Genomic DNA, 21,720 nt, shown 5'->3' with positions numbered 1-21,720 from the left:
TTTGCTGGCACTTGTAGTTTACAAATGCCAGAATACCTATGGCTGCCAATGCAGCACCATCATGCCTTGGAGGTGCAACTTGTAAGCAAACCACTTGTACAATACAATAATATACAGAGAGCATCCTAGTGACTAAAAAAAGCATTTTAGGGAGAGCCACACTATTTCATCCAAAAGATGGAAACAGATGCTTATCTACAAGGGTTGGGTACTGGATCCTGGCCCTAACCCCTAACCCTAACCCACCTTTCCCGCAGCCTAACCATAACCCACCTTTCCTGCAGCCTAACCAAAACCCACCTTTCCCGCAGCCTAACCCTAACTCTCTCCTCCCGCAGCCTAACCCCCCCCCCACAGTCTAACCCTAACCATCCCATTAGTGCTTAACCCTAACCCCTAACCTTAAACCTCCTCTTAACCCTAATACTTACTTTCGGGATATCAGCAGTTGGGATTCTGGAGCTGGGATTCCAACTGCTGACGGTGTTCTTGCGGTGGTATTCTGGCTGCCGGAATTCCGACTACATTCCATCTACAAAATGTTTATTATTCCAACAAAATAGTCAGAGTTGGGAAACAAAGAAACTTCATGTGTCTACAAGAAACACTAGACTGCACTGTGAGAGCTACACTCTTCTCTTCAGTTCATCTTATTCCTCTCCTTCCCAGCTTCAGGGCCATATTCAATTAGAAGCGAAAAGTCTGTTTCCGCGATACTTTTTCACCGATGATGTAATTTTCCCTGATTCCTTTTATCCCCATATTCAATTTGTCTGACTTTTTGCCGATGCAACAAGTTTGCGCCTTGTAACCAGCGGAAAAGGTTTGCCTATGTTTACCCGGTGGAAAAAAATATGCAAAATTAGGGTTTTGGGGTGCAAAATTGCGGCAACCCCTAAACCCTTTTTACACCCCCCTTGATGCTAACTGCTTCAAAAAAGGAAAAAAAAACACAAAGGACACCCCAAAAAAGCACTTTGAAAAAATAGGCGAAAAAAATCAAAGTGGGGGTACAAAATCAAAAACTAGCGAAATAGCCTTTGGGGGGTCTGGAAATATGGGGGAAATATTTTTTGGATTGCAGGTGCTTGCTAAATAGCACCAACTGAGACCATTCAAAGACCCCAAATACCTTCAGTAGGGCTAATCGGGGGTACCCATAGTGAACCCCCATGTCAGAGTATCTTTTGGGGGGTGTCAGGCTGATTTCCCCAAAAATGACATCATTTCATTCTCGCCAGGTCCCGTTTTCGCCGATTTGGAATTGAACACGTGGATAAGTGGGTCGCGCGCGATACTTTATCGCACCCAAAACATCCGATTACGATGAAAAGTCCACTCTGACTTTTCACTTCTAATTGAATACGGCCCTTAATCTTTCTTCCGCTTTCACCTCCTCACTGCTTTGTCGCTCGATCACTCAGGGGTCTATGTATCAAGCAGTGAAAAGCGTGTAGAAATGGACCAGTGGATAAGTTGCTCATAGCAACCAATCAGCTCCTACCTATTATTGTATAGAGTGTACTTTATAAATGCTACTTCAAAGCTAATTGGCTGCTATGGGCAACTTCTCCACTGGTCCACTTTTCCATGCTTTTCACTGCTTGATACATAAACCCCTCAGAGAGCTGCTCTCTCCCCTAGTGTTCTTTCCCACCCCTCTCTCGCTCCTCAGACTCCACGTGCTAACAGGCAGCTGACCTGCTCTCCTCTTCTAGTGACAGCCACTCTGTAGTAACTAGCCTCCAGCTCCCATGGCAAGGGTTGCTGGGAGTTGTAGTTCTCTTACCCTCACAGTAATATCGGTGCAGGGGTTTTAAGGGATTCATTGGACTATGGTGGGTAGAAGAGCACATGTGGGGAGTGGGTGTGGGGGTGATGATCCATCCCTGTGATCAGGGTGAGCTCTGAGAGAGGGAAATCTGGGGCACAAGCCCCCTCAACACCCCTTAATCCGGCTCTGCCTGTAATCGACCTGCCTGCTTTGAATTTTGCCTGTGTGAGTACATCCCATTATAGCCCAATTATACCCCTTCAGTAGCAATGCGACTGAACTGTGTAAGATTCTGCATTGTTGCAATTGTATATTCTCGGTTACAGAGCATTTGCAGCATGAAAGGATGCAAGATACACTCCACAAATGGGCAAACATTCAACTCTGCATCTGTCCTGCAATCTGATATGGAAAACTATAGAAAGGTAGGGTCAGCAATTCATTTGATTGCTAAAAGAGTCCGAGTGACACATAAATGAAGGGATATTCAGAGAAATGCAACCAATAAAACACCAGTGTAATAAGTATCCAAATCAATTCTACAAATACAAATACAATATGGTTGTTGCTTTATCATGGATAAGGATATATATCAAACCTTCTAAAGAGGACAAGTGTAGATGTTTCCCATAACAACCAAACAGATTATAGCTATTATTTTATAGAATCTAATATAATTGGTTGCTATGGACAATGACCCTCATTCAGAGGCGGTCGCAAGAAGCGATAGCTCTCTCTGAATGAGGGCGGACGCTTCTTTTTCTTAGTGCGGCCTCCTGGTCGCTAGCTAAGCTGTGGGTTACCACCCACAGCTTAGCGACAGACCAGGGTGATGGTCGCGATGGTCAAGACCATCGCGACCATCGGGGCTTGCGACGAGACCCTAAGGTTGGGTCTAGGCAACCGCAAGCCCCAGGGAGCTTCCTGCTCTGATCGAGCAGGAAGCTCCCCACTGACATCACTGCCGATGTCAGTGCGGCCGCCCACAAAACAGCAAGCGTTCCTAACGCCTCTGTTTGTGTAGCCACCGCGCCGCCTACAAAACGGGCCAAGCTGTCGATCAACATCGACAGCAGGCACTTTTGTAGAGAGCTCCGGAGCGAGAGAGTTTCTCTCTCGCTCCGAGGGTATGAGCACGCAGCAGTGCGGCCGCTGCGCGTGCACAGGACCAAAGCATCAATCCGGTTGCGAGCGCTCAGCTCTTGCGACCGGGTCTGAATGAGGTCCAATATCTCCACTGGTCCTCTTTAGAAGGTTGAATATTTTTTCCCCTCTATAGTTTGCCTTTGAAATCAGTGCACAGTATAGAATGTGACTCAGCGCTCACACACACCAATTGGTGCCCACATCTGATCCACAGCTACCAGAAATAAGAGCATTATTCAGCTCCAGTTTTGTAATGATTTGTTAATAAATTCATACTTGTGTGTAAACAGTTTTATACTTCTCAAGTACCAGCAGACATAGAGCCTGATTCAGACCCGCTCGCAAGAGCATATCGCTCGCAAGCGGGTCGATGGTCCCCCACTGCGGATGCGCCGCCTCCAGCAAGCAACTGAAGTTGAGTCGCTCTGGGGCTCGCTACAGCTTTGCGAGCGGGCTGGTGAAAAAAAAAAATTAAAAAACCCACGCCCATCAGACCTGCGAGCTGCCTCTGGCGGCGAGCAGGTCTGAATCAGGTCCATAATGTTCTACATTTCTTAGTCATGGCTGTACGGGACTTCATTTTGTATTTGCATAAGGGCTCCAGTTCATCATATGTAACTATTGCATGGACAGCTTTGTAAAAGGCATAATCAGACAGGAAGCCCATAGCTCTCCAGCCCTACCGATGTGGTTAGATTACAGAAAAACTAGTCTCCAAATGCAAAAGTGGTGCATCTTAAAATGCTGAGTCCATGGACAAAAATACATGTTAGTGAGCTTGCACAGGGCTGGAGCTTAAAACCCCCCAAACAAACAGATAAACATAACATGATTTGCCAGTCAGCATCTAGAGGAACACATGAGACAGAATAGTAGAGGTAGAATGAGGGTAAGAAAACTTACAGCCTCAACTCATTAGTGCGCACAACACCTACTGTAATGCTAAAGAATAGCAGCATAATGTTTTGTCTTGCATGATATGCAAATGACATTTGATATAGAAACTGTTCAGTTATCAACAATTAATTACATTTACCATCTGTGTTATTGCTGTATCAGTTAAGACAGTAGTTCCCAAACTTTCTTGAATTACTGTGCCCTAGAGTAGCAGCATTGTTTTCACGGCACACCTAAGCCACAAGTTGGTTATTGAGAAATTCAGAAAATAATGATTAAGTAAACTGCACTTACCCATCATCCTAAGCTTCAGTTATGTGATGGTGGACAGGAATGTGCTTCTGGTTGACCACATATTTTATATATTTGCCTGTTACATTGAACATAAATAATTTAATTTGTTGCTGAACCACCAACCTCAGGCACCCCTGCAAGTGTCCTGAGGCACCCCTGCAAGTGTCCTGAGGCACCCCTGCAAGTGTCTTGAGGCACCCCTGCAAGTGTCCTGAGGCACCCCTGCAAGTGTCCTGAGGCACCCCTGCAAGTGTCTTGAGGCACCCCTGCAAGTGTCCTGAGGCACCCCTGCAAGTGTCTTGAGGCACCCCTGCAAGTGTCCTGAGGCACCCCTGCAAGTGTCCAGAGGCACCCCTGCAAGTGTCCTGAGGCACCCCTGCAAGTGTCCTGAGGCACCCCTGAAAGTGTCCTGAGGCACCCCTGCAAGTGTCCTGAGGCACCCCTGCAAGTGTCCTGAGGCACCCCTGCAAGTGTCCTGAGGCACCCCTGCAAGTGTCCTGAGGCATGACACCAAGTTTGGGAACAACTGAGTTAAGATATGCCAGTCATAATAAGCCATACACTCTCAGCAAACAAAAAATATCAGTATAATGACAAAATTGGTCATCTTGCCCTTAAACAATACTCATATGGACACAAAGAAAGAGAAGAAAGGCTCTTTGTTCTCTTATGAAATAACATGTTTCAAATTTCACATAAAAATTAACTTTTATTGAACTTGCATAAAATAAGAGAGGTACACTTACATAGATACAAATACAAACATACATGAATCAAAAGCTCGGATATAAAAACTATCATCCAAGTTAGTAGGCGAAAATAATAGAACAAATCCAATCTGCTTTTCACAAAATGAGATGCATTTGATCTTTTCTTCAATCCATAGATTGGTGGTACATATACAAAAAATTCATGCAATGTCTGTGCCAAGTGTTTATCCTATTTTTCCAAATGGAGATTAACCTACGGCACCTGGTATTCCTAGGAGGTCTCCCTTCCAAGTACAAGCCAGGCCTATTACTGTATCGCTTCCAAGATCAGACGAGATTGGGCAGGTTAAGATAAGTATGGCTGTAGGTGTGTTTCATTCGGCAAGGGTAGCTGTCCCCTTACACATGGTTTCCACAGATTGACAATGTTGACATGAAAGAATGTAGGACTGTCACTCACTGGAGAGTCCAATTAGTAGTACAAAAATATGTTGAGTAAAGTAATGCATGTGCATACCTTATTCATGAGATAGAAGAATGTCATAAATCATCATGCATTAGAAACAACATCAATATGTGATCCCCAATAATCCTAATAATTCACGGGAACAGAATCATCCCTGTATGTGATGATTATTTATTTGGGGATCATAAACTAAATCAGATATGTTGCATATTAATGATCAACGCTGGTAAGAGGAAATAATACATCAAATATCACCACTTGATCACAGTTAGAATTAGCAGAATAATCATATGACTCAAAAATGGCCATATGCATTGTACTGTGCAATTGTATCAATTCATAGTGTCACCGCCGGTCGTAATATGGTTTAAGGGTTAAACGTATCGCATTTGCATATTGCATAATTGCAAGCAGTAACAACCATGAATAGTGTTACTATGAATACCAAAGAGAGGCATTTCCTAACAAAATAGAGGAACATTGACCCATATGATTAAATCCTTTTTTCCAACCATATCCTGTATAGGGTCAAAATAACTCTTTATGCATAAAGATGCATCACTAAAATAATTGCACCAACATACATAAACATAACCTGTTTCTTGTTATGCTTCAAGATGATTAAAGAGTTAGCAATAATCACTTTTAAACATCAGAGAAAGCCTCCAACAATCTAATACATGTATGATACAAACATAGGGGAGAAGAAAAAGGGGAAGTCAGCTGACCAAGAATCCATTAAATTCAATGTGCGTGTTCAACTACATCATGCACAAAGTATAAAGAACGCTGTAATCAGCAGTAAGTCTAGCAATGAAATGATAAAATAACAGCTGTTTTATGAATCCCCATATGCGATCTCCCACATGAGCCCTTAGCGGTATGTAATCAATCCAAATAAGTGACTCATTGGTGATAAGAAGAAAAATAGCTGAAACATGCACTGTGTCAGCAGAAGCATATATACGATACCAGCAGGTTCCAGTTTCCAAATCAACTGAACCTCCACATGTCGTGTGGCAGATGGAATGAGCAAGGACGCGCGTTTCGCCTGGGTACAGGCTTGTTCACCTCACCGTGACCACATAGTAGAAAATCCAGTTTTTTATACCTAGTTCGGCGCACTCGTAGCAAATCACAGGGAGGGTTGTAGTTACGTCACCCACTTTCATGGTTCAAGTCTCACACCCGCCCTCCATTGCGTGTTGTCATCCTATTGGACCCGATTAATTCATATGATAATCAGTTAGCCAGTCAGATCATATGACCATCGCAATGTCTGATGATCATTGTTGTTCAAAGTGACTACATAAATAAAAACGAAAATTGCAGCAAATATAAGGAATCAATTGATATATTACAACTTTTGTATCAAAATGTATTCACAAATTGTCTCACATTAATTGTGTTCTCACAATTATCTTTTTAGTGTTGGGTTTTATTCTATTTTCCTTATATCACAATTATTTCACTGAGATTTCTCTTAGTACATCTCACTAGTATTTTAATTCTAATTTTTTTACCTCTTTTGGTATCCTATAATATGATATTGGTATCACCAATTATCACTTATTTGATGTTGTCATCACTACACATTACATTTTTTTCACATTTCCGCCCATATTGGAATATATGTTACACATTTACTTATTGGTATCACCAATTATCACTTATTTTATGTTGTCATCACTACACATTTTATTATTTTTTTCACATTTCCCGCCCATATTGGGTTATATGTTACACACCTACTTATTGGTATTGAACGATAGGGATGTGTAGTTACATTCACATATTAGTATATATATTTAGTATACACATTTGCACAAATTGTTTTTACTATCACTATGTAATTTTAGTTTTGTTCACATTCTATGCCCATATTGGGTTATATTTATTTATTGGTGCTGAATAAAGAGGTTTATATATTTATACACATAATTATTTATATATTTTGTATCAGAAATAGATATTTTTATTTTCATTTATTTATTATATATAATGTTATAGATTAATATTTAATTTAGGTAACTGATCCGGACTTTAGATTGGAATATACTCCAATATATATATGGGCTAATTATATGCAGTGATATACACATATGTAACACTCTGTGTTCTATACAGAGAATATGTGCAGCATAATATAGCTACATACTATCTACATAGGGTGATTCATTGATTATTATCAGGGTCCTATGTGATGATGATCTGTAATTGCTAAGTGGTGTAATTATAGATATTACAGTGTATTTTTGGTATTTTTCCATACATTGCTGTCAGTTATGTTTATTTATCTTGATAATATCTGCCCCCATCTCCTTTCATCAATTGATTCCTTATATTTGCTGCAATTTTCGTTTTTATTTATGTAGTCACTTTGAACTACAATGACCATCAGGCATTGCGATGGTCATATGATCTGACTGGCTAACTGATTATCATATTAATTCATCGGGTCCAAAAGGACGACAACACGCAATGGAGGGCGGGTGTGAGACTTGAACCACCATAGTGGGTGACGTAACTACAACCCTCCCTGCGATTTGCTACGAGTGCGCCGAACTAGGTATAAAAAACTGGATTTTCTACTATGTGGTCATGGTGAGGTGAACAAGCCTGTACCCAGGCGAAACGCGCGTCCTTGCTCATTCCATCTGCCACACGACATGTGGAGGTTCAGTTGATTTGGAAACTGGAACCTGCTGGTATCGTATATATGCTTCTGCTGACACAATGCATGTTTCAGCTATTTTTCTTCTTATCACCGATGAGTCACTTATTTGGATTGATTACATACCGCTAAGGGCTCATGTGGGAGATCGCATATGGGGATTCATAAAACAGCTGTTATTTTATCATTTCATTGCTAGACTTACTGCTGATTACAGCGTTCTTTATACTTTGTGCATGATGTAGTTGAACACGCACATTGAATTTAATGGATTCTTGGTCAGCTGACTTCCCCTTTTTCTTCTCCCCTATGTTTGTATCATACATGTATTAGATTGTTAGAGGCTTTCTCTGATGTTTAAAAGTGATTATTGCTAACTTTTTAATCATCTTGAAGCATAACAAGAAACAGGTTATGTGTATGTATGTTGGTACAATTATTTTAGTGATGCATCTTTATGCATAAAGAGTTATTTTGACCCTATACAGGATATGGTTGGAAAAAAGGATTTAATGTTATGGGTCAATGTTCCTCTATTTTGTTAGGAAATGCCTCTCTTTGGTATTCATAGTAACACTATTCATGGTTGTTACTGCTTGCAATTATGCAATATGCAAATGCGATACGTTTAACCCTTAAACCATATTACGACCGGCGATGACTCTATGAATTGATACAATTGCACAGTACAATGCATATGGCCATTTTTGAGTCATATGATTATTCTGCTAATTCTAACTGTGATCAAGTGGTGATATTTGATGTATTATTTCCTCTTACCAGCGTTGATCATTAATATGCAACATATCTGATTTAGTTTATGATCCCCAAATAAATAATCATTACATACAGGGATGATTCTGTTCCCGTGAATTATTAGGATTATTGGGGATCACATATTGATGTTGTTTCTAATGCATGATGATTTATGACATTCTTCTATCTCATGAATAAGGTATGCACATGCATTACTTTACTCAACATATTTTTGTACTACTAATCGGACTCTCCAGTGAGTGACAGTCCTACATTCTTTCATGTCAATCTGTGGAAACCATGTGTAAGGGGACATCTACCCTTGCCGAATGAAACACACCTACAGCCATACTTATCTTAACCTGCCCAATCTCGTCTGATCTTGGAAGCGATACAGTAATAGGCCTGGCTAGTACTTGGAAGGGAGACCTCCTAGGAATACCAGGTGCCGTAGGTTAATCTCCATTTGGAAAAATAGGATAAACACTTGGCACAGACATTGCATGAATTTTTTGTATATGTACCACCAATCTATGGATTGAAGAAAAGATCATATGCATCTCATTTTGTGAAAAGCAGATTGGATTTGTTCTATTATTTTCGCCTACTAACTTGGATGATAGTTTTTATATCCGAGCTTTTGATTCATGTATGTTTGTATTTGTATCTTGTAAGTGTACCTCTCTTATTTTATGCAAGTTCAATAAAAGTTAATTTTTATGTGAAATTTGAAACTTGTTATTTCATAAGAGTGCCCCAACAAAGAGCCTTTCTTCTCTTTCTTTGTGTCCATATATGTATATACTAGGCTTTGGGAGCACCACCAATAGTATAAATTAAGGAGAATTACTCCAGAATATGTATTATGATTGGTCTACTTATCAATTTATAATTACCAATTATCATCTGTGCTTTGGGTCACAGTCTGTGCGGAATCTCTCTCATTTAGTTTCCTTAAACAATACTCACCAGATATGGTAAAAGTACGGTTTGGACATGGCAAGAAAAACTATTGTTAGTAGTTATATAAAACGCTGTGCCTTACTTTTTGCATGCAGCTATATGTGGAAAAGTTATGCGCTACCATGAAGCAGCATCAGCAGAGCGCAGAGGGGGCATGGCCATGCACTCATTGTGGCCGTGGTTATGCCTTCCAAGCAATCTCATGAATCCAGAGAGATCAGACCATTTTTTTTACCCACCCCAACCACCTTTGGGTGCTTCTGCCCAGAAGAAGCAATCCCAGGGTTTAAAATGCACTGGAGGTAACCTGGTCTTTGCCAACATGGAGTAACTACTCTGGGTGAACTGGTCGCAGGGCAGTGAGGATTGGCAGCAAGGAAGTTGTAGAGTGGCAAAGATTGGCATCATTATGATTTTAGACCACTTAAGCATCATGTGCCAATTTGGGAGCTTGAGAACCAGTTAGCTTAGGCTTTTCTTTTGGTAAAACAATACAATCATTATTAGAGGCATTATTAGAGGCAGCACTTTAACTTTTACCATTATGTATTTTTACTGTGGCCTAAGTGCCGAATTCAGTTAGCCCTGATAAATAATGTTGTTAATGTGTGTTAAATTAACGCACATATCGCCTATCGGTAATTTCACTTAACACATGTATGCTCATTCCCGCTTAATTCAATTAGAAAAGGCGTTCACGCAGTAATTCTTGCTGGTAATACACGCGCTAAGTGTGGCCAAAAATGGGGAAATCACCCTGTACCCCCAAATAATGCTAATTAATATTGGATAACAGTATAGCAGTCTGTTAATGGCCAAAAGCAAAGTATTTGGGGTTCTCAAAATGAGTCAAATGACTGTTATATATTAAAAAAAATATAGAAAGCAAGTGTTTTTCTGCAAAATAAATGCTCTAGATAAATTTAGAGTGCATAAAAATGCCTACTAGTAGATATTTGTGTAATGTTTAGCCACTTTTAAAAATGTGTTAAAACACCTGTAACTCCCACCAGTGTCGGACTGGACCCAGTGGCGTCCCTCCCCGCGTTGTCACCTGGCGTGGAGAGGGATGCTGTGCACGAGGTGGAGCCGTGCGCCATTAAAAGGGGCGTGGTCTCATGGAAAGGAGGCGTGACCTCGAGGTACGAGCATGACCTCGCGGCCAGAAACCCGTTGTCCCATGCTTTTTACTGGGAGGGGGGGTGCAGGCGGTGCGGACTGCCCTGTCCTGTGAGCAGTGCCGGCTCCCTCACAGTGTCAGAAGCCGAGTGCTACACTTAATACTACAGTGCAGCACCTGGCTCCTGACACTGAGGGGCAGTCTGCACCTTAGTGTCACCCCTCGGCGGGTGACACCGAGCTGCAGCCTGCTCCCCCTGCACCCCCCTTATGATGCCACAGACTGGAGCATGAAGGGCCTACCAGGGGAATGCAGTGATAGGGGCCCATGCTTTGGGGTGTGGTCAGTTACCACAGGGGATTAGGCTAGCCCTCATAGAGGCTTGGACAAAGAGGCTTGGACAAACATTAGATACCATATAAATGACCCTTTAATAGAGTAACAATGTACAATTCAAGTGCACAGTCTTAAACCTGGCATTAGACAAAGTGGTGGGGCCCTCAGGCAGTGGGGCCCACCAAGGATTTCCCGTGTACCCCTGTGGGCCAGTCCAACCCTGACTCGCACCAACTAGCATAAAAACACCTGTCCCATTCATACAGCACCCCCTTATATCTGTCCTACATCTTGTAACCCATTACTCCGCATTTTGCCGAATTTTACCCCAAACATGACATTTCATTATTGCCCAAATTAAACTAAGTAAAAACTTCTAAGTGCCTAATTAATCATTAGGGAGGGTGTCCCAGTGGTTCTGAACCAAGTCCCCACATTTGTACATAAAAATAGGGATTTCCCCAACTTTTCTACTGCTCAGGGTGGGGGGTCATGAAAACTCCTATGGAGAATTAATGCAGGTTAACTTAAGCAGCTAATTGAATAGCTTGAAATTTGCATTGCACATAAAAAGTCACATTTACACGCATAAATGGGTTATCGCGGCTAATTGAATTTGGACCTAAGTGCTTAAAAAGGAATTTAATTTTCTGGTAGGCATTTCTCTATGTCTGGTTTTTAGCAACTGTTTAAAATGTAACAGAAAACTGCACAAAGAAAAACAGCACTTTATTGTAAATCAAATGTATTTTTATAGCAATGAGTATCCTGTACTGTATGTAATGCAGCTTTAGAATGCTTTTTTTTATAACTTCGATTATATATCACTTTGATAATTTTATTGATAGGGGCCCCCACAAGTTTGTTGCTCAGGGGCCCCCACAGACCTTAATCCGGCCCTGTATAAGCATCCTGCGCTACTTTGGCTACTGTGGAACTACAAGCCCCTTCAGTCTACAAAAAATTATGAGATTTGTGGTTCCATAACAGCTTGATACCAGTTAGCTTAAGCCTTACTTTTGGTAAAACAATATAATCATTATTAGAGGCATTATTAGAGGCAGAACTTTAACCTTTACCATTATATACTTTTACTGTAGCCTAAATCTTTAAAAAGGAATTTCATTTTCTGGTAGGACTTTCTCTATGTCTGGTTTTAATCAACCTTTTTTAAAAACACAACATAAAACTGCACAAAGAAAAACAGCAATTTATTGTAAAACAAATTTATTTTTAGATAAATGAGTATCCTGTACTGTATGTAATGCAGTTTTAAAATGCTAACAGTGGTATTTCCTTTTGCAGACCTATCAGATTTTAGTAGATAAGGGGATAAGAATGACACAGCAATAGTGTAACATGGGTGGACTCTTATAAATAGGAAGGGGCCTGTCATGTACCCACTGTCCCCTTGTGTGTACTATAGCTGTACTTACAACCTCTAATCAGAAAGCCACCATGGTCCACTGGACAGCTGAAGAGAGAACCGCCATCACTTCCACATGGGCCAAAGTCAACATTGAACGGGAAGGTCTGGAGGCTCTGAGCAGGTAATGCATAACTTAGATAGTATATTGTACAGAGCAGGACACACATTCATATGGCATACAGTGCAAGGGAAATACATTTTAAAAAATAGATGGTGATCATTGTATCACTTATAATCATTTTCTAAAGTATGTAGAAAGTGCAGAAATATATGAATTATTTAAATAGCATAGCACAGACATAGAAATACAGAGTCCAGACAGAACATGCTATTAATCTTCCTTCCTCTCCAATCTATATGTGCACGTCAGGCTGCTCCATGTCTACCCCTGGACCCAGAGGTATTTCAGCAGCTTTGGAAATTTGTCCAATGTCACAGCCATCACTGGTAATGCCAAGGTCCGTGAGCATGGCAAGAAGGTTCTCACAGCCATTGGCAATGCCATCAAACATCTGGATGATGTGAAACATCACCTGAGTGACCTCAGCAAGACCCACGCCCAGGTGCTCTATGTGGATCCTGAGAACTTCAAGGTACGGTAATGTAGCTGCATGATAATAGACTATTTTATTTCTCATTCAAATACTTCTGCATTCAAGCTATGCTATTAAGTTAAACACAACAAAGATAACTTAGTAATACTACCAGTATATATAATATTATATTATTATTATTATCATTATTATTATTATTATTTTTATTATATGATATTAACTTATCTATGTCTTCAAGTTGCCATTACTATGAAATACTGTAGCTATAGAGTGTGATATTATCTAGCCAATTGCCTACATACCACGAAACAGAAATATAACACAATTAATTAAATCTTAACAATGAAAATGTTAGTTGCAGAGGATTTAATCATTTGTCTCTCTAATTACAGCGTTTCGGTGAAGTGCTGGTGATCGTCTTGGCCTCTAAGTTGGGATCTGCATTCACTCCTCAAGTCCAGGCTGCCTGGGAGAAGTTTGTAGCAGTCTTGGTGGCTGCTCTGAGCCACGGATATTACTAAATCTCTGTGATTATTGTAACCTTGTGTCGCCTCTGCATAAAACCTGTTATATGACAAATAAAGTGTATTTTATAAGCTCAAGTCTGCGTTTACATTCCTATATATTGTCGATTAATGAAAACTCTAAATTTGGAGAGGTAATATCAACAAAGTTTATTAATGTAGCCACACATTGGGAGATATGTATCAAGTCTTGGAGAGAGATAAAGTGGAGAAGTTACCCAAAGCAACCAATCAGCTTATGTCATTTATCCAGCACAGTCTATGAAATGGTAGTTAGAATCAGATTGGTAGCTTTGGACAACGTCTCCACCCATAATATACTATGCACTCACACCCAGTGGACTAGTGGAGAATTTTCCCATAGCAACCAATCAGCTTATACCTATAATTTTGTAGAATGTACTTGATGAATGCTACCTGGAAGATCATTGGTTGCTATGGGCAACTTCTCCACTGGTGCTCTTCTCCACTGGTACACTGCATTTAACACACTCCTGGCTTTGCTTCATCTGGGCAAGAGCACCCAAAGGTGGGGGAAGGGGCATGCAAACCTGATGTGCCTGTATGGGTAGGAAACAGGAAGTTGCTGGGGCTTAGAGACTGTGGTGCATGTATTACAATAATGCACTCAGACTTGATCCATAGCTCTCTAGGTCCCAGGTTTTGAGCTGTAGATTGCAAATTACTTTGGCAGGTGGACATACAAGAGCCATCCCAGTACCTAGGTGTATGGTGAAGGTGGGAGTATTGACTGGACTCCCTTAAAATGTTATGTTGGGAAAACTACATGGGATGTGGATTGCTCAATTACTGTTTTATGTGAATTGTTGCAGATTAGAGTCTAAACATAGCATACTTTGGAATTTCCACATGACCTCATCTGCTGGGGCTTACCAATGGTGGGGTAACCCGCTCTGGATGGATTTAAAAAGGAATGTGGGAAGATTACTGGTGTTAGGCCTTCAGAATTAAATTTTAGGCCCACTGGATACCCCCTTTATGGGTAATGATGAGGGGTGATGTAAGGAGGGTAATAATGAGGAGCTTGTGTAGTAATGTATGTTCTATAATCACTGCTGTGCCAATGTTTTGTGGTATATACAGTATTATAAAATATTTTATTTATTCATAAATATTGCCAGCTGTCTCACTAACATTACTATCACAATCTTCCTTTATTCTGTTGGAGATGCATTTATTTATTTAGTTATTCACATCATGACTGGGATAGGGCCAACCCGAGTGCAGAGTAGACAAAAGCTTACACCTCGAATAAAGAGGGGAGTGGGGGGTTAGGGGGTGGCTAGGAGTTCAATGCGGAACGTTTTGCACTACCATAATGTGGCATCAAGTGCAGATGGGGCAAGGTCATGCACTCTTTGAGGGGGGGGGGGGTTATGTCTTCCAGACAATCCCTGGAATCCAGAGAGATCTGGGCATTTCTTGCCCACCCCACCCACCTTTGGGTGCTTCTGCCCAGATGAAGCAAACCCAGGAGGGTTTAAAATGCACTGGAGGTTCCTTACTAGTTATTAAGGGATATCAAACATAGAAAATAATGACAGTATAACAAAGCTCAGTAAAGATATTATGAACGGAATTGCAGTGCACTATGGTCACTTATACAGTAGCGCATGATGTGTTTGGTGGACAATGTTTAGCAGGTAAATGGCATATGGCTCCCTCAACTTTGGGAGCCATATGCTGCATGTTCTATGTTATTTCAGGCATATCTTCTTGCTGAGAAATCACATTATGTAATGTTTCTTTCTTTAAACAGGAGCATTACATTTCCAGGCTTCCAATGGGTAAGTTTCGCTTTTATTCTAGTTATGTACAGTATGCAATACACAATGATATTCTCAATATTAGAATTAAATTATTATGAATTTAAAACATTTAGGGGGGGAATTCACATCTGTACCTATTCAATTAATTGGCATTTTCCCCACGCGGTAAACCATGGGTAAATGTGTGCTAATCAGAGTGCTCTATAGAGTTCTCTGTGCGTTACAATACAGAGTCTGCATTTTCACACAGATTTTTCCTTGCAGCTCCTGAGGCTATTAGGGATAATCCTACCTCTGGGAATTAGTGCATGGGATTCCCACAGCTAAATGAATCGGGCAGCGCTGACAATTAGTCACAGGTTTCATTGGATATGCCCCACAAGAACAGGGCCGGATTATAGACAGGGCGACAGGGGCCCCCACACACTGTCCTTAGCTCCCAGCCACTACTACTAACAAAAAAACAGGGGGTCTGATTCAGACCCGCTCGCGAGCGCTCGCAAGCGGGTCGATGGTGCCCTAGTGCGCATCGGCACAACCCGCATAGCAACGGCCAAGCCGTCGCTATGGGTCTCGCACCAAAGGGGGCATGCTGTCGATGGTGAGTGACAGCACGCCCCCTTTGGTGGGCGTGCCGGGGGCGTTGCTGCCCAGACGGAGGCGTTCCCATGGGAACGCCTACCGTCTGGGGCCGGCCCCACTGACATCACTAGTGATGTCAGTGGGACTGCTTTTGGCTCTGATAGAGCCAAAAGCACTCCTGGGCTTGCGGCAGTGAGACCCTACCGCAGGGTCTCATCGCAAGCCCGATGGTCGCGATGGTCTTGACCATCGCGACCATATTTTTGGCGCTCACATAAGCTGTGGGTGGTCACCCACAGCTATGCGAGCGGCCAGGAGGCCGCTCCAATTTTAGGTAGGAGGGCCCTGATTCAGAGCGAGCGCTCTTGTCAGAGCGTTCAGCTCTGAATCAGGCCCAGAGTACATTATTTAGCTGTCGCAGCTCAGCTGTTCCCTTACAGCGGCCGCCGATGAGCTTCACTGCAGTTACAATCTCGTGAGATTATGATGCCAAATCTCGCAAGACTGAGATTTGGCAGACCAGAGCCCAGACTGCCTGCAGTGTGTTTAGGTGTGAGGCAGTCGCAGAGCAGCTGACTCAGATGCCCAGTATTTCCCCAGGCTGTGAAGCAGAAGAGCAGTGAGCCTGTGTGTGTATATATAAGTAAAAATCTGTGTATATATATATATATATATATATATATATATAAATATTTGCACTTGAAATTCCAGTTTATTGCATTTGCATTAACATGTAATATACTGGGATTTCATATATATATATATATATATATATATATATATATATATATATATATATAAAGTAGCACTCACCTTGACAAAGGGGCGCTGATGCCTCGAAACATCGGTCTGTTTTTCCTTTACATGGAAAACACATTTATCTATCTGACGCTTTGAGACTCGGAGTGCCACTTCTGTTGTTTGCTACTTTACCTGTTCCATTAAGGAGGCACCTGAGCACGCTATTCTGTGGTATATGGGAGTGCCGAACTACTGCATTGTATGCGTGTGTGTATATATATATATATATATATATATACAGTCCCACATGGAAGTACTTGCCGTACAAACCAAAACTTGACACTCCAGGACTTGTAAAAAGATGCTTTATATGCAATGAATCTCCATCAACATTTCTGGGCTACAGAGAGCCCTGTCGTTAGGATGATAGTGGGTACAAGTGTGAATGAAAGAGCTTACCTTATATCCCCCTGCAGCTAACGGCAGCGTCAGAGCTAGGTGGTGCATGCCCACCTACCTGAGTGCCCTCAGTGATGATGTCAGCTGTAGGCGCCCGGCTGTCACCATGGTAACGCCGGATGCTGCCTCCTGCTCTGCATAAAAAAAAGCTATTGAAAAGACACCCAGTGACACTGTAAAAAATGTAGTGCAAGGAATAAGACATAAACAGACATATAATAAATTACTAGAAAAGCAGACATAATAACAATAGTAATAAATTGTACTAAATACTGAACAAGGAAGGAATGATGCCAAATGAGTGAATGACAAGTTACATAACATTCAAATTATTTTTTTCATTTAACCCCTTCGGTTGTAATGTATCCAGTGGAACAATCCAGCAGGCCTCCAGTCTTGCTAAGTCCTTACTTGCATCCCCACCTCTGGGTCTAGGAGACGCTTGATCAATGATCATATATCTTAATGATGTCAAAGTATGGTTCATTTGTTTGAAGTGTCTTGCTACAGGCTGGTCTATGTCCTTACCAGCAAGTGTCATTCTTATTGAAGACCTACTGTATGTAAGGCCTTTCTTTCCTTAAATTTACAGGAGGTCATACCCACGTAATATTTGCCACAGGAACCGATAATAATGTAAATCATGTCCTTTGAAGAGCAATTAAGTACCTGTCTTAAGTTGTAAATGTTGCCCGTATGAAGGTGTGAATTGATCTCCAGTTATACCTCGGGCCACAAAAGCACTCTGGCCTATAGTCACAACTGATCATGACTTACCTAACTTTAAACAGCTCAGACCTATTGCCTGCTATAGATGGGGAAGAAACCTCCGGGACCAGCTAGTACGCACGGATTTTACCAATTATGCTCAGGAACCGTCCAGACTATTTCAATTTAAAAAAAACAGGTTGCCACAGATGCCCGAATTGCGTCAGTTGTGGGTTTCTACAAACATGATCAATTCAAACACCCTCAAATGGGCAAAGATTACAACATAAGAGCTGTTGAAGTCCAACTATAATAACTGTCCCAATCAAGTGGTTCCTTGGGTTAATGAATACAATGTGAAAAGCCAGCAGACCACAAAAGGTGTGAAGAAAATGTGGCCAATGGTGTCTTCCGACCCAGGCCTTTAAATTCCTTCATAATACGAGAGTGATGCCCTGTTATACTAGGAGCCGTAATATCAAAGATATCGTTATGAAGATGGACATTACGTAATTTAATGCCCTGGTTAAAAGCTTTTTTGGTTGTAAAAATGGGTGCTTTAAGTGTGTTGGATGTACTACCTGCAGCTATATGCAGGTGGGAAACTTTGTATCACATCCGTATTCAGGCAAGAAATTTTCAATTAATTGGCCCCTTTCCTGCAGCACCAAATTTGTTGTTTACGTGCTGTCCTGCCCATGTGGCTTGTTCTACGTGGGCAAGACAGAGCGGTTATTCAAGGAAAGCATGGCACATCACTGTTCGGCCATCCGGGTTGCGCTGGCCTCAGGAAGTAGCGAACAGCCAGTGGCACAGCATTTTGCTATAGTAAAGCATGGAATTGCTACACTGCGATACAAAGTTATTGAACATGTTCCCCAGTCACTCCAGGGAGGTAATAGATAAAATAAACTCCTGCAGCTTGAGGCTTCATGGATATTTTGTTTGGATACAATGCATCCAAGAGGGCTCAATGAATCTGAATTATACAGTAGGAGAAGGATTATACATAACTTGTACTGTTTTTTTTTTAAGCAATAATTCTTTAGTTGTAAGTATTTATATTTAACAATCTAGGTATGCCTGATGGAAGTCTTTCAGATCCTTAAAATATATCAACTAGCGCTTTAAAAAAATTTTATGAGATGTATGTAACTTTTTTGGGATCATAACACATCTTCTTTGTGTCTCGTATTTTCACATACACATAAAAAAAATGTATCACTTTTATTACACAGTTTTTGATTATATATTTATTGGAATAATTTTATATGTTTAGCTAAATTTTAGCGTTTCATACTATTATTTACTGTAAGGATGTGCACTGTTTTGAGATGTCTCATTATACATTTTTAAGTATTTTTTAACACATGTAATTTTAAACACTCATTTGTTATTGCATATATGGACATTATTTTTTTATGTTTTATGCATCATATGTTTTTTCACTATAGAGATGTTGTGACGTTATTTTTTCATGTATTTTTTTCAGTGGGTACCATGGTAACCACTATGGAAGCATCTCTCTGTGCCCACTGTGTGCGCCGGGCGGGGACTGATGATGTGACTTCCGGGATCAAGGTTTGTCCAGTGTCGGCGCGCAACTGGAGCCAGAAACAGTTTCCGGTGGGGTGAGTTATTTAAGCATACTTGTTTTGTGTGATTCACTTGTTTTCTGCATCCTGATGAAGGGGTGTGTTACCCCGAAACGTCGATGATTGATTAAATATCACTACATTTTTTCACATGACTCCGAGTGCCGCCTGCTGTGTGCCTGCATAAACATCCTGAGCCACTTTGGCTACTGTGAAACTACAAGCCCCTTCAGTCTACAAAACATGATGGGATTTGTGGTTCCATAACAGCTTGATACCAGTTAGCTTAGGCCTTACTTTTGGTAAAACAATATAATCATTATTAGAGGCATTATTAGAGGCAGCACTTTAACCGTTACCATTATATACTTTTACTGTAGCCTAAATCTTTAAAAATGAATTTAATTTTCTGGTAGACCTTTCTCTATGTCTGGTTTTAATCAACTTTTTTTTAAGACACAACATAAAACTGCACAAAGAAAAACAGCAATTTATTGTAAAACAAATTTATTTTTAGATAAATGAGTATCCTGTACTGTATGTAATGCAGTTTTAAAATGCTAACAGTGGTATTTCCTTTTGCAGACCTATCAGATTTTAGTGGATAAGGGGATAAGAATGACACAGCAATAGTGTAACATGGGTGGACTCTTATAAATAGGAAGGGGCCTGTCATGTACCCACTGTCCCCTTGTGTGTACTATAGTTGTACTTACAACCTCTAATCAGAAAGCCACCATGGTCCACTGGACAGCTGAAGAGAGAACCGCCATCACTTCCACATGGGCCAAAGTCAATATTGAACGGGAAGGTCTTGAGGCTCTGAGCAGGTAATGCATAGCTTAGATAGTATATTGTACAGAGCAGGAAACACATTCATATTGTATATTGTGTAAACTATACAGTGCAAGGGAAATACATTTTAAAAAATAGATGGTGATCATTGTATCACTTATAATTATTTTCTTAAGTATGTAGAAAATGTAGAAATATATGAGTTATTTAAATAGCATAGTACAGACATAGAAATACAGAGTCCAGACAGAACATGCTATTAATCTTCCTTCCTCTCCAATATATATGTGCACGTCAGGCTGCTCCATGTCTACCCCTGGACCCAGAGGTATTTCAGCAGCTTTGGAAATTTGTCCAATGTCACAGCCATCACTGGTAATGCCAAGGTCCGAGAGCATGGCAAGAAGGTTCTCACAGCCATTGGCAATGCCATCAAACATCTGGATGATGTGAAACATCACCTGAGTGACCTCAGCAAGACCCACGCCCAGGTGCTCTATGTGGATCCCGAGAACTTCAAGGTACGGTAATCTAGCTGCATGATAATAGACTCTTTTCCTGTCATTCCATTTTCATTCATATTATTCTGAGTTTATGCTATGTTAGTTATGGTAAGTTACAAAGTAAGAGAGAAATCCAGTATGTAGTAGTCTGATCAGTACCTAAATTGTCCTGTAAAGAAATAGCTATGGTTATGAAATAGTAATATATTATGACATATTGCCTATATACTTCCATAAATCAGAAATGTGTCACAATGAAAGGAAAGGGAAATGTTCAAAACATACTAAACATGTAACTGAGAAGTGCAAAGTGTTGGATCTCTGTCATCTATGTGATGCTTTAAGCAGCATAATAGCAGTGAAAAAGCAATGATGTGTGACATAAATGTGTATGTATAACCTGCACTTCCCTGTTATATTCCCGCCTTAACTGATTTATTATTCTATCTGTGATAAACTTATAATGTTGCTCTCTATTCACAGCGTTTCGGTGAAGTGCTGGTGATTGTCTTGGCGAGTAAGTTGGGATCTGCATTCACTCCTCAAGTCCAGGCTGCCTGGGAGAAGTTTGTAGCAGTCTTGGTGGCTGCTCTGAGCCACGGATATTACTAAATCTCTGTGATTATTGTAACCTTGTGTCGCCTCTGCATAAAACCTGTTGTATGACAAATAAAGTGTATTTTATAAGCTCAAGTCTGCGTTTAGATTCCTATATATTGTCAATAAATGAACATTCAAACATTTGGAGAGGTAATATCAACAAAATTTATTAATGTAGAGACACATTGGAAGATATGTATTAAGTCTTGGAAAGAGATAAAGTGGAGAAGTTGCCCAAAGCAACCAACCAGCTTTTAACTGTCATTTTTCCAGCACAGTCTATGAAATGGCAGTTAGAAGCTGA

The 21,720-nt window shown here is 40.8% G+C and overlaps 2 protein-coding genes and 1 pseudogene across 9 annotated transcripts; all 3 read left to right on the top strand.

Annotated features, from left to right (window-relative positions):
- The first annotated feature begins 7,777 nt into the window (after positions 1–7,777).
- On the top strand, positions 7,778–21,501 carry LOC148534489 (hemoglobin subunit beta-2-like). Of its 8 annotated transcripts, none has more exons than XM_088466705.1 (5): positions 7,778–7,856; positions 15,424–15,451; positions 19,416–19,554; positions 20,612–20,834; positions 21,300–21,501. In XM_088466705.1, exons 2-5 carry the CDS (start codon positions 15,448–15,450, stop codon positions 21,426–21,428), a joined length of 495 nt encoding a protein of 164 aa, XP_088322831.1. In that variant the 5' UTR covers positions 7,778–7,856; positions 15,424–15,447; the 3' UTR covers positions 21,429–21,501. The 8 variants fall into 8 exon arrangements, with proteins under 8 accessions (XP_088322831.1, XP_088322830.1, XP_088322832.1 ...); XM_088466704.1 differs by having other exon boundaries at positions 7,794–7,995; XM_088466706.1 differs by lacking the exon at positions 15,424–15,451 and having other exon boundaries at positions 7,815–7,856.
- LOC148534490 (hemoglobin subunit beta-2-like) lies at positions 7,839–14,924 on the top strand. Its single transcript, XM_088466711.1, has 4 exons — positions 7,839–7,856; positions 12,563–12,686; positions 12,936–13,158; positions 13,512–14,924. The coding sequence occupies exons 2-4, from the start codon at positions 12,595–12,597 to the stop codon at positions 13,638–13,640; spliced, it is 444 nt and encodes a 147-aa protein (XP_088322837.1). The 5' UTR covers positions 7,839–7,856; positions 12,563–12,594; the 3' UTR covers positions 13,641–14,924.
- On the top strand, positions 9,056–9,174 carry LOC148534491 (5S ribosomal RNA; annotated as a pseudogene).
- Positions 21,502–21,720: the final 219 nt, after the last annotated feature.

The sequence above is a fragment of the Taudactylus pleione genome, unplaced genomic scaffold (assembly GCF_031769625.1).
Source record: "Taudactylus pleione unplaced genomic scaffold, aTauple2 ptg000066l, whole genome shotgun sequence".
Taxonomy (NCBI): Eukaryota; Metazoa; Chordata; class Amphibia; order Anura; family Myobatrachidae; genus Taudactylus; species Taudactylus pleione.
The sequence above is the reverse complement of the archived record's forward strand: the minus strand, read 5'-3'. Positions and strand labels throughout refer to the sequence as shown.